This window comes from Apostichopus japonicus, chromosome 16 (genome assembly GCF_037975245.1).
Source record: "Apostichopus japonicus isolate 1M-3 chromosome 16, ASM3797524v1, whole genome shotgun sequence".
In the NCBI taxonomy this organism is placed as follows: Eukaryota; Metazoa; Echinodermata; class Holothuroidea; order Aspidochirotida; family Stichopodidae; genus Apostichopus; species Apostichopus japonicus.
The window spans coordinates 44,456,290-44,468,968 of record NC_092576.1 but is presented as its reverse complement, the minus strand read 5'-3'; the positions used below and the strand labels follow the sequence as shown (position 1 = coordinate 44,468,968).

The 12,679-nt window shown below is 38.4% G+C and overlaps 2 protein-coding genes across 8 annotated transcripts in view; both read left to right on the top strand.

The window, feature by feature from the left end:
• LOC139982191 (uncharacterized) overlaps nucleotides 1-12,679 on the top strand; it is a 297,534-nt gene that overhangs the window by 230,267 nt on the left and 54,588 nt on the right. The window lies entirely within an intron of this gene.
• Nucleotides 1-12,679, top strand: part of LOC139982193 (tRNA (cytosine(38)-C(5))-methyltransferase-like) — a 76,372-nt gene that overhangs the window by 61,868 nt on the left and 1,825 nt on the right. For 2 of the 7 annotated variants that reach the window (XM_071994784.1, XM_071994791.1), the window contains exons 7-12: nucleotides 741-1,234; nucleotides 2,014-2,071; nucleotides 3,240-3,363; nucleotides 6,325-6,409; nucleotides 8,057-8,289; nucleotides 12,071-12,287. In XM_071994784.1, coding sequence (XP_071850885.1) covers nucleotides 741-1,234; nucleotides 2,014-2,071; nucleotides 3,240-3,363; nucleotides 6,325-6,409; nucleotides 8,057-8,096 — 801 coding nt within the window. In that variant the 3' untranslated portion in view covers nucleotides 8,097-8,289; nucleotides 12,071-12,287. Of the gene's footprint in view, nucleotides 1-740; nucleotides 1,235-2,013; nucleotides 2,072-3,222; nucleotides 3,364-6,324; nucleotides 7,337-8,056; nucleotides 8,308-12,070; nucleotides 12,288-12,679 lie in introns of those variants that run through there. The other 5 variants (XM_071994785.1, XM_071994786.1, XM_071994787.1 and 2 more) reach the window with 5 other exon arrangements.

The following is a 12,679-nucleotide window of genomic DNA, read 5'->3' as shown; positions in this document are numbered from 1 at the left end:
GCATAAAATGTATTTCATTTTGGGTGTATTTTGTGACATCTCTGGTACCAGCTGAGTATGGCATAAGACATTTAAGTTTGGATGTATTTTGTGACATCTCTGGTACCAGCTGAGTATGGCATAAAATATATTTCATTTTGTGTGTATTTTGTGACATCTCAGGTACCTGTACCCACTGAGGACAGCATAAGGCATTTAAGTTGGGTGTATTTTGTATTTTGTGACATCTCTGGTACCAGCTGAGTATGGCATAAAATGTATTTCATTTTGGGTGTATTTTGTGACATCTCTGGTACCAGCTGAGTATGGCATAAAATATATTTCATTTTGGATGTATTTTGTGACATCTCAGGTACCAGCTGAGTACGACATAAGGCATTTAAGTTTGGGTGTATTTTGTGACAGCTCTGGTACCAGCTGAGTATGAAATAAATTATATTTAAGTTTGGGTGTATTTTGTGACATCTCAGGTACCAGCTGAGTATGATATAAAATTTATTTCATTTTGGCTTTTTTTGTGACATCTCAGGTACCAGCTGAGTATGACATAAGACTTTAATTTTGGGTGTATTTTGTAATTTGTGACATCTCAGGTACCAGCTGAGTATGACATAAGATCTCATCCTTAATATGATAGATCCCTGTGATTTTGAGCCTACTGTACACCCTGGTATTGATCTACCTAATGTGATAATACTACTGATTATGTGTCTTGGGTCATATTCCATTTCTCTTTGCAGGAATTCTTACTTTCGCCGACAGATTTAGGAGTTCCCAATCAAAGACTTCGTTACTTTTTACTCGCTAAACATCAACCTCTGATATTCAAGGAAACGACTTTGACAAATGAAGAAAAGACTTTACTCAATCACCAGATTCTGTCAGAAAATGTCTGTTGCCATAGTAACCAAGATAAGAATAATTTGCAAGAAGTTGAAAGTACACCAGGAAGGACAGATACAAGTGATATCGATGCTACGAGTGAACCTGAAGCAGATATCCAAAATACTTCAGAATCAATGAGTATGTCAAATCTAGAATCTCAGAGGGACATAGGTATCAAAACAGAAGATAAGATATCACCTAAAGAGAGAAATATCAAGGAATATTTAGAGGCACTTTCACAAGAAAGTTTTGAAGACTTTGACGTTCCAGATAAGACATTGTTAAGATTTGGACGAGTGATGGATATCGTTCGAGAGGAAGATGAAAGAACTTGCTGTTTTACGAAGGCGTGAGTTTGGAGGAGTATCATTTTTCATGTGTAAATGTCTTCATATTTAGTTCATGTCAAACAACAGGTTCATTAAGTAACGGTGACTGCCCATTGTGATATATCTTTATTCCTTGAGTATGGCCAACATGCCTAGGAACTGGTTCATTAGCTCATACACAGTATATAGCTGACCACTGCTTTTGTTTGGCCAACAGTTTGACCAAGCCTATTCAGTATTAAAAATTCTCTAATCTGACCGTCCTTTCATCATCGGTTGAGCGTGCATTAGCCTGTGAATAATATACACTGTAAACCCACCTGCGGATGAATATAAGTTATCCTATGAATAATACACTGTAAACTAAACTGCGGATGAATATAAGTTATCCTATGAATAATACACTGTAAACTAAACTGCGGATGAATATAAGTTATCCTATGAATAATACACTGTAAACTAAACTGCAGATGAATATAAGCTATCCTATGATAATACACTGGAAACTAAACTGCGGATGAATATAAGTTGCAAAAGTCACAAGACAAGTTTCTCTGCAAGAAGGGTAGGAGGGTAGAGGACACAACAACATTCTTTACTGGGCAAAACAACTTGTCTTCTCAGGTGATTTCAGTAGCAAGTAAAACATCAAAATCTTACAATTACATGAAAGAGGGAGATGCACCATGGTTCCTTACTATTTCAGTATTTATTCAATATCAACCTTTTATAATTTCATCACATTGCACACATTGTTATTTCGTCATATTGATTTGATATGTTTTTTTATTCTCTGTAGGTATGGACACTATGTGGAAGGAACAGGTTCTTTTCTTCAACGTAACAACTCACTAACGGTAAGTACTGCACACAATTCATTAGTGACTCAGTAGGATACAGATTGCCATACCAACAGCGCCCCCAACTGTCTCCAACATACCTACATTGCCTGGAGATTCTGAAACAATACCTGCAGATTGGCGTCATAACCTTGATAATTAACAAACAAAAAACCTCCCAAATTCAAGTAAAATCTCTCTTTTTCTGGTAACATTCCAACAATTTCATTGTGGTCAGCATAATTGACACACTTTGGACACTTTTGAAAGACATTGTGGAACCTAAGGAAAGAGGGGGTGGGGGATCTTCTTCGGTAATGGCCATCTTTACCTTTATCTGACCAACTTGATCAACACCTTACAGATTTTCTCATAGATTCAGAAAAATCGTTTTGAACAGATGCAGGTAGGGGCATTGATATCCATGTCAGTGCTCCATTTATGGATAGTAAGCTACTCTATTAGACAAAGCAAGTCCATGCAGCCCATATCACCCACAGAACTGGGTCTGAAGCTTTCTCCCCAGTCCCCCCCCCCCCCACAACACCCTCATGTCAGACCTTTTTGAAGGAGTAATGAGGGCAGTATTACATAGTACATTGCTATTGACAGGTAAACCAGTGCACATATGTATAAATACAGCTCTATTTTGTATTACATAATAAACTGCTATTGATAGGTAAACCAGTGCACAGATGTGTAACTCTACAGCTCTATTTTGTACATAGAGTAAATTGTACAGTTTGAGAATTTCTTCCAATGATATTCACAAAACATGAAGTTTTCTCTTGATTGTTTCCTGCTGATTAGACAAGGAGATAAATTAGAAAAAGATTAAATCTGTGAATTGTTTTCTAATGTGGTGTAAACAAGTGATGCTGGGCAAAATGTTTGTAGAGGTATGGGAACAATGGGACACAGTCAAAACTCATAACAGACAAACAGCTTTACTGTAACTCTCTCTGTAATACTGTGAACAGTAACACTGTGGCATCATGATGGTATATGGTGAGGCAGTTACAGTATTTGTAAGCACACTTTGATGTTACTGTGCTATACATTTAAATTAATCACATGACCAATCTGAAGTCATGTGATTGGTGTTCACTCCCTTAGTTTCAAGTTTGATCTGCATGTTTGATCATGTGACTTTATTTGATTTTGATTAGGGACTTTTACTTTCTAGAAACAATGGGCGTTTGAAGACCGACTTGACTCGAATGTGACCTTGCTTCGCCTCCAACATCTCGGATTGAGATATTTCACACCGAGGGAAGTTGCCAACTTTCACTGTTTTCCAAAAGAATTTAGTAAGTAAAAAGTCATATCTGTTAAACTGAAGTTATGTTCAGGTAGGATTTAGGCAAAATCTTGAACGTGAGATTGCAAAGTTCAAAGTGGAGTGGTAGTAATGCTCCAGCAACTAGTTGGTTTCAATGTAAACACATGCATATGTGGCTATGTCATCTATATATTCATAAGTTAAAGACAGAAAGAGAAAAAAGGTAAAGTAATAAAGAACGACAGACGATTCCTAGTCTGTTGAAATATTAAACAATTAAAACAATCAATCTCATCTTTATCTGGGTGGTGACACTGGTAGGAGGTAGGGATTCACTCCCTTTCTAGACCCGCTGGGCCCTCTGTCCGATCAGGGCACATCATTGCCTGGTGGGGAGGGGCATCTTACGACCAGGACGTGAGTCATGCCGACCCAAACCCGAAGAACCTGTATAGAAATTATGAAGTGATTTGTAATGGTGATGTCTCCGACATCATATTGATGGCTGAGGGCTGTCAAGTGAGTGGCCTAACTTACATAGCAATATAATCATACAATGGGCCCAACACTAAACACAGACAGGTAAATCTACAATAAGTACACTCGAATCATTAAGAAATATGTTTCCAGTAAATATCATAAGTAATAAAGCTCACATCTAGCCGACGTGGCAGTCAATGATGGACACCATGCAGTAAGTCTCAGTCAAGTGCTAATTGCCCTTAGAACCTAATTACTAGCATGTAGACAACTAAATGCTAAAATAATATAACACCATATATATACCCTATATGACAAGTCTCTCATAAATATAGCATACGTACCACCAAACGGTAGCAAAACTATTTAGGGTCAACCTCTGACAAGAACTGTCACCAAGGGAAGCTAAAGAACATATATCAGCTAATAAGGGATCAGCTAATAAGGATACCACAAAATGATAAATTATAATATACAGGTAGCATATAGTCATAGTGTTACCTATAGAGTACACAGTACAGAAATACTCAACATTGGCTACTGTATATGTCATTATCAATGGAACACATAGTTGCTAAATTACACCATGGATTGTAAACAATAGCTATCTATGGTATGACTGTAAATTAAGCACACAGAGATGTTTTGTGCTTAATTTACTTTGAGCCATCACAGAGTAACTGAACAATATTTATCCAAGAAGGCTACTTCTGGAAAATATAAAGTGGTTCGTACCTGTATAGTGGTGCTGTCTCCGACATCCTATCGGCGTCAAGTGAGTGGCACAGATAACTGGTTAAACTGGACTTCTTATAGAGCCAGGGAAAGTACCCTTAAACAATACAAATTCCTGCCCAGCCCAAATAAGGAGATAAATGAACCAGCTGATTGGCTTACTCATTACCGGAAAACATCAACATTGCTCAATAACCACTAAGACACCAGGTGTAAACAACTTACTCCCAGAGAATGAGTTCATTCACAAAGAGATGAACACTGGGTCACCTGTTTGCTGGTACACATGGAGGACAAAACAATGTCATTCCAAGAATACATTTTCATTTAACTTCATAAACCACTGAGGACCATGTTGTTATAGCCAATGCCATTTTGTTTTTTTGCAAAAGACAAAGATGCATTGTTGACATATTATTCCAGGCCATTAAAGTCTTACGTTCCCTATTGAGTGCATCTCGGGTACTGGCCTTACGGTCAGTTTGCTAGACTATGTAGTCATGACGCTGTAATGAGCCTCATATCTTTAAACAGATCATTTCACCAACATTAAAAGTGCACCTATTACATGGGCAGATATGTGAGTGTGCTTTAATAGTATACAACCCTGGTAAATCAAGGTGGGGTGGGAGGGGGGGGGTCCAGACTCTTTGTAGGGTTGCCACACAGTTTTGGAAGGGTCCCCTCAAAATTAAGTGGACGGGGATGCTCCCTCTTCATAGACCCCTTCCTCAGGCAATGACAGCTGTCCCAACATCACAAAGATGACCATGTGGGTCACCAAGTAAAACGTTGTGATCAATACATTGTTGCCTCATCAATCCATTTAATAGTTTATTTTCTGTTGTTTTTGTGAGGTAACATTTCGTGAGTCAAAGCAACACAGGTTGGAAAGATCAGGAGTAAATCGCACATTATAGGAACTGGCATTTAGGTAGTTTGGTGACATAAGATAAACCAAACAGGATTGTCCATACTTAAGGGCGTATTATGGTGACTGACATACAGTGTGACACAAATAGGGAATCAGAGCAAAATATACTCCACTTCTTGTTAAAAACCCTATCTGATTATCTTCTTAACTGGAGATATTGTTGGTTGATCTTAATGTAAACTAGTTTTGCCAGATTAGCGATTCATTAATCCATGAAAGAGGTACCAAGTTTGCACCTCCGTCGCACCTAGGTGATACTAAGGTTTCACCAAGGTTGCATCCTGGTTGCACCTAGGTTACACTTTATTACGCTTCTGGCTCTTTGTCTCTGTTTTCACTTTTATCAATTGTTTAATTTTCAATATGCCTTCATTAGTGTAGCTCAATATTCAGAACTGCCTCTCCCTCCTCTCCCCTCCGTCTCAACTATTGCAACATTGTTATAGTGGATGGAAATGGAGATCATGACTTGAATGTGATTCTCAAAGAGATCGTGCCATTTCTTACATAAAATGGGCACTTTATCCCTTTATCAAGCCATGTTACTGGTATTACAATACTGGGAGGTATTATGGAAATTGTTTAGAAAGGATGCATTAGTCAAAACAGGAGCAATCTTCCAGCAACCCCTGTCCAACCTCCATCCCCTACCCCATCCCTAGATTCTCCTCCAAAACCAGAAACAGACACCGCACTTCAGAAATATATATAGTATTGATCCTTCACACCTGTTTGCATAAGTTCCATATACATAGTACTAGTTCAGTGTTGAAGAAGAAACCAAATTTTGGGAATTCATTCATCAACATTTTCATGACTTAATTGTTCTTTTCTTTTCAGGTTTTCCATCTGAACTCAGTCGCAAACAACAGTATCGAGCCCTTGGGAATAGTTTGAATGCACATGTGGTCTCAGTTTTATTGAGGTACCTTGTCAAGTGAACAGCCTCTTCCCTTGTGATAGTTGGTTACATACAGAATTGTGATACAGGTACTACAGCACCAGTGTGTACAATACAAATTCACGTTTGTGCTAGGATGAGCCAATACACATGTAACACACAATCCTGAAATCCTGAAACAAGAGGACTATTAATGTAAATGGAATCTTAAAGGTGTGGTGATTATGAATAACTAAATACAATGTTAAGTGCCGGCAGTTGATAAGTTCTTCCTGCTATGGTCGTCAAAAGTACACAAAATGTCCCCCAAGAACGAAACTTCAGAAAATTCACCTCACAGATTATTTCGTAATGGTATGTAATCTTACACAAATCTCAGAATTTTATAACTAACTGTATTGCAAACGTCATCTTTAATTAAAAAAAGCATAGAACCAAAAACATCAATTGATCACCAAATAACAATAGCTTAACTTGAACTACAGATTGACAAGTCTGGTATCCATAGCAACCATATCCTGTCCTAACTCTAGGATGGTATAACATATTTGTCACCTCCTTTAAGTTAAGTAAAAATACTTTCAAAAAACCCTCAATCAATTGTTTAAAGCAATAAACAAGATTATCAAAAAGAGTAACCGGCAAATCTACTTGAGCATACAATTACAGTTAATATGCCTTCTGCCTTCATACCCACTACTGGATATAAAACTGCAACAACAGTTACAAAACTCGGTTAATTCACCCGTAAAGATAAACACTAATGGAGCTTGTGTTTCTGTTATAAGTAGCTGAAACAGTGTGAATGTGATCGGGTCAATGCAGGACATTATCAGTAACAATGTCAGAGCACCAAGATGAGGAAGATGGTACAATCATCAAGAAGACACCATGGGTTAGTGTGAATTTCTTGAAAGAAAAGGTCTTTCAACAGCTTCATTGACTAGACAGGTACTGTGAGAATATCTTCATGATGATAAGGCAAAACAATCCCTTCCCAGAGCTGGACTTTTTCCCAGAGGTAAACTTCTGGAGTTTGACTCACAAAACTTCTAGCCACAAAGTTCCTAAACTACCCCCCCCCCCCCCCGCCAGAGCCAAATCCTCCTCCCAGTTTAAAAAAAAAATGAGCTTTTTTAAGGGGGATTTTAAATCATTCTTAGTATATGATTTATTAATTATATATTTAAAGAGGAAATTTTTAATATGGGAGTCAAGGAGGTTTGTCTTTTAATATGTTTTTATTGTTGCAATTTGAGGAGTTCAATGTTTTTTCTCGGCACTGACTTCTGTTAGTATATTATTTTTAACAGTGTTTTGCATTGACATTAAGTTTTAGTATTTTCCCAATTTACTGCTGTAAGAATATCACTATGCATAACATTTAAACAAAACAATTTAAAAGAAACCTATTACAGACTCTTACCAAATTTGAGTCTGTAGAAATACCACTATATATAATAGTACAAACAATAAAAAAATAGAAAATAAAAACATCTCCTAGAATCGTACTAAATTTTCTACTCTTGGAATACCACTATTAATACAATTAAAAGCAATAAGTTATGACACTTTGGGAAATATTATGAGCTATGAATTGAGCTGATGATTAAATGTCTGCTCATTGAAATTGACCCATAACAAGTACTTTTTATGTTTACTTTTAAATAGACTAGAATCTTCTCAAGTGGACATATTTGATTCCCGCTGATGAGATCTGGATTAAAGTTGGATGTGACTAGCAAGGATGGGGGAAACTTTTAGCAGATTTTCCAAAATAGCTGATTCCACCACAACACTGTTGTGGTCACCATATTTCCAGCTGATGACTCCAGAGCTAACTTCAAGAGAGGGATGCAACAACACTGTGAACAACTCATGGAGTAACCCAAAGTAAAGTGGAAGTAAGTAGTGAAGCAAATGTAAGTTTACATTTAGTCATTAAGAAAAGGTACTAAACTTTGACTAGAGGTGGCAATCTAACATGCCTCTATAGGCATGGTCCTCGGTTGTGATTTCTAAAGAATCACCACGCCCTCCGAAGAATTCTATTGTATGGGGTATTGTTAAGGTTAGGGAACGTGGATTTGAACAATGGAAAATACAATGGGGTCCTCAGTCTGAATACATGTAATACAAACGTGTGCGTGAATGTGTGTGTGACGCTTTAGCTTGTATACACGATAACTCAACAAGGGAATGACCGATCATTACCATACTTGGTGAATGGGTGGCCCATAGTGACTAGATGAACCCTATTTATTTTGGTGCTCATATCATGAATATTAATGAGGTCACCGGGTCAAACCTGTAAAACTCCAAATTGCAATAACTTGGCTACTATTAGTCGTAATTTCGTCAAACTTGGTATGATGATATTGGTAGATAGTCTTCACACACTGATGTGTGTTGCCATTGATATCATGCATATTGATGAGGGGGCTGGCTAAACAATATTTTGGTATGAAAAGTTTGTATGCACGATAACTCAACAAGTGAATGACCGATCATTACCATACTTAGTGGGTGAGTGGCCCATAGTGAGTAGATGAACCCTGTCAGTTGATTTTGGTGCTCATATCATGAATATTCATGAGGTCATGGTGTTAAACGTAAACATGCCCAAATCGCAACAACTTGGCTATTATTAGTCGGAATTTCGTCAAACTTGGTATGATGATATTGGCAGATAGCCTATACACGTCCTGATGTGTGTTGCAATTGATATCATGCATATCTATGAGGGGCAGGCTTAGCAATGTTACGGTATGAAAAGTTTGTATGAATGGTAACTCAACAAGGGAAAATTTAAGGCACTTGCATTTTTCAGCGAGTAGAGTTCCGAGTTTACATTACTAGAACCCTTTTCAATACAATGTTTTTTCTTCCTCATTGTATGGGTTATAAAACTTCCCAAATATTTGATCTTGTTCAGTCTTAAGGTAGCATACGCCCATTAAAATCCCCATTGACTTACACACTAAATCACAAAAGTAATGCCTTCTCTAAGCCTAGATAGAAGTTTTACTTGCTAAGCGCTACCCATCACTGCATAGCTGACAAGTTGGCCTTTCATGGCACCATCAATTTTCCGTACCATGACCGTGAAATTTTTTTGCTACGAGAGCCGGAACTTTTCGTCACTTGTCAACAAACCTCTTACTCGGCAGTAAACAATCTTCGTCCGCTGCTCCTGGGAGGGCGAAACTGGTCTAAAATTGCCTCAATTTTACCAATTTTTTTTAACCACATGTGCTTCCGTTCATGCTCTTTAACATCCAAGCCACAAAAAGCTCATCCTAATTGATAACATGGCAAAAAAGTTGTTCTCCTGCTCCTAAATGGTACTTTTCCTGAAGGAGAACATTTGCCGCGGATTGATATAGACGCTAATAGGAGTATGCCACCTTAAGTGAAAGTTGAAATTTTTAAACTCTACTTTAAACCTCTTTTTATGACAGTTTGAGAAGTCTTGAAAACCAGAAAATACATAACTTTGACAATTTGTTTCTATATCTGTCTATTTGGTGTCTCTTCATATTGTGCCTCATACAAATTGTACAGGCCAAATGCACAGTGCAATACTGAATATTAAAGAGGCAAGTCTCCACTGGTTAGCATGTTCCCTGGTGTTATAAAAAGCCATCCTTAAGCATGAATGTTGAGTACTGCATGTCTAAAGTGCTTTATGGTTTATAGAATGTGTTTTAAGCACAGTAACTCAGTTTGGTGCTACTTAACCCGCCAGGCGGGAGAAATGTTCCTGTGTGACAGGAAACTTGACAAAACTTTGTTTTCCAACCTCTCTTCTTCCCTCTGAAATCTTCATCAATCCCAGCATCCAGTAAACTTTAGAACATAGCTGTGGCCCTGAGTTGAAAGAGAAAAATGTACTTGTTACTTTGGCACTATTTTTAAAAGTAATTTCAGCAGATTTTGGGGCCAAAAAAGCTCAGGAAAACAGTATGCTGTGCTCAGATCTGAAGTGAGGGCGCTGTTCAAACAACGTTCCCAAATCGTTGTAGTCGATCATATTGACTAGTTTCTCAGTGTAAATCTTATAAGATATCAGTCCGTGCACAGCTTTTCAACTGCTTAGACTTTCAATAATTGCTAACAAACAAAACTAGTGAATTAGCCACTGGAAACTATTTATTTTTAAAGGATGACATAGGAAATACTATTTAAAAGAATGGGTAGAAGGAAAGGCATGTATCGTAGGCGTGCAACAACCTTTAAAACAGGTAACAGGTTCGGTTTTACAGCTTGTACAGCTGATGAAACTGATGCCAATTGCACTGGTGATATGCCTAGCCCTTTTGATACAGGTGTGGCAACTATGTCCTCTTGCAAACCTGCATATAAAAGGCTCAGCTCAGCAAAGGCTCCCAACAAACATTGTACTCAGGCCTACTAAGTGCCAGGGTGTTCCAGGGTGGTACTAATATATTACTCTCCCCATTACGCAGGATGATTTCACCCAACTAGTATGTAAATGTGTATGCGTGCTTAGAGCAGCAGACGACACCCGTTACCTAGCAATAACCGTGCCTGTAGCCTAACGTGATAGCTATATTCCCGTCAAGCAGCATTAGGCTCTGTTGCATGGAGAATTCCGTGGTTGCACTGAACTAAACATTTCCCCATTTCTATAGTCACTTATAGCATGTAGTAATAACGTTAGGCCATATGAGACAAAGCTTGCCCCTGGAGCTGTATTAATAAGTAAGATCTATTATGTAGAAGGCCTGCCTTCATTCAAGAGAATAAGGTTGAACGTTAGCATATTAGCACGATTTCGTAGGCCTGAAGTACCAGTACCTTCTTACGCCGTTAGTTCCCATGTCCGATCCGTCTTGGTGCAAATCTTTCACGAAGTCACTTACACTGTTCTCGAACTGCTACAGAGAAATATCAGTTTGGTACCACCCTGGAACACATCACATGACCCTCCATGCATGGTACGCGCACCCAATTGACATGAATCCTCCAGATTCATTTACCTCGATGGTTGTGTCACTAGTTAGGCCTAGAACCGATAAATGTTTCCTAACTTTGCTCATACTCTTAGCTAATTTGTTGATGGGGCAGCAAAATTAACATGAAAGTGCGGTCGAGTTAAGTTAATGAAGTTACTATTTTCCTTAAAAGTTGTGGCAGCACATGCCCCAGGAACATGTCACACAGACATATTTCATTTGGTTAGTAGATTGAAGGGGCCAATTGGAAGAGTGCACAACAAATTCAGAGGTGGTCTATTATTAATTTCCTAGCAGTTGTAGTGGCAAATTAGTGAAGTTACCACAAATCAGGGAAAGGGTGGGGGGAGGGAGAAGGTGGCACCTCACACCAGCTTTTCGTCATTTCCGCTTGAGCTAATTTCATAACCAGATTTTCTCAATCTAGGGAATGGATTCAGAAGTGGGAAAGAGTTGGAAACGAGGCAACATCGGCCTGTTTTATTTTCCTTTGCAGCATTGTCCCAACAGAGGCAAGAATTCTAAGAAGAGGCTACCCCCTCCTTGCTAGGGATGTTACTTGTAAGGAGCTTCAATGGTAGATTGCCCTTCAGAGGTGCCCCTTTTCTATTTTGACATGTTAGTACAGTATGCCCCAATAATTGAGGTCGGTATGAAGTCATTGAATTGGCTCTTTATTATTTGAACTGGTTTGTATTGTTTACAGGTGTCATTGTGGCCAGTGTGCTGTGATGCCTACAGCAAGGGAGTGTACATGCTGCAGCGAAATAGATAAGGACTGTGATGGATGAAGAAGGTGCTGCATGCATCACCTTACCCCCAGGTTTTGAAGCTATGTGCCTGAACCCATTGTTTCTTCAGACAGCCTACTACATGTACCGTCAACAGTATGGTGGATGTGCACAGGAAAACAGGATCCAAGAGTAAGTATAGAATACATTATTTTTGTTGTATACCTTTATTCATTGCTCTGACCTGCTGTTGAAAGATGTAACAAAACAGAGGGTGTATTCATAGTTTAGTTTTGTTTCGTTGTGAAAGGCATAACATTAAGATATAGATTTGATCAGGAAAATTTGTGCACCATGTTCAAACCTGCTTCTGATTTGGTCATTTTGTCCCAAAACTGGTGTAATGCCCTTGAGGTTAACCTTATCATGCTGACTGACATATAAGTCATTAACACTGAGCCATGGAACCAAATGCCACACAAAAAATGTCGACCAAGCTTGTGCACGATCCATTTACAAATTTTAGTCCACGAGATACAATGATCAGTTTGTATAAATGGCATAGCTAGGCTAACTTTAGGGGA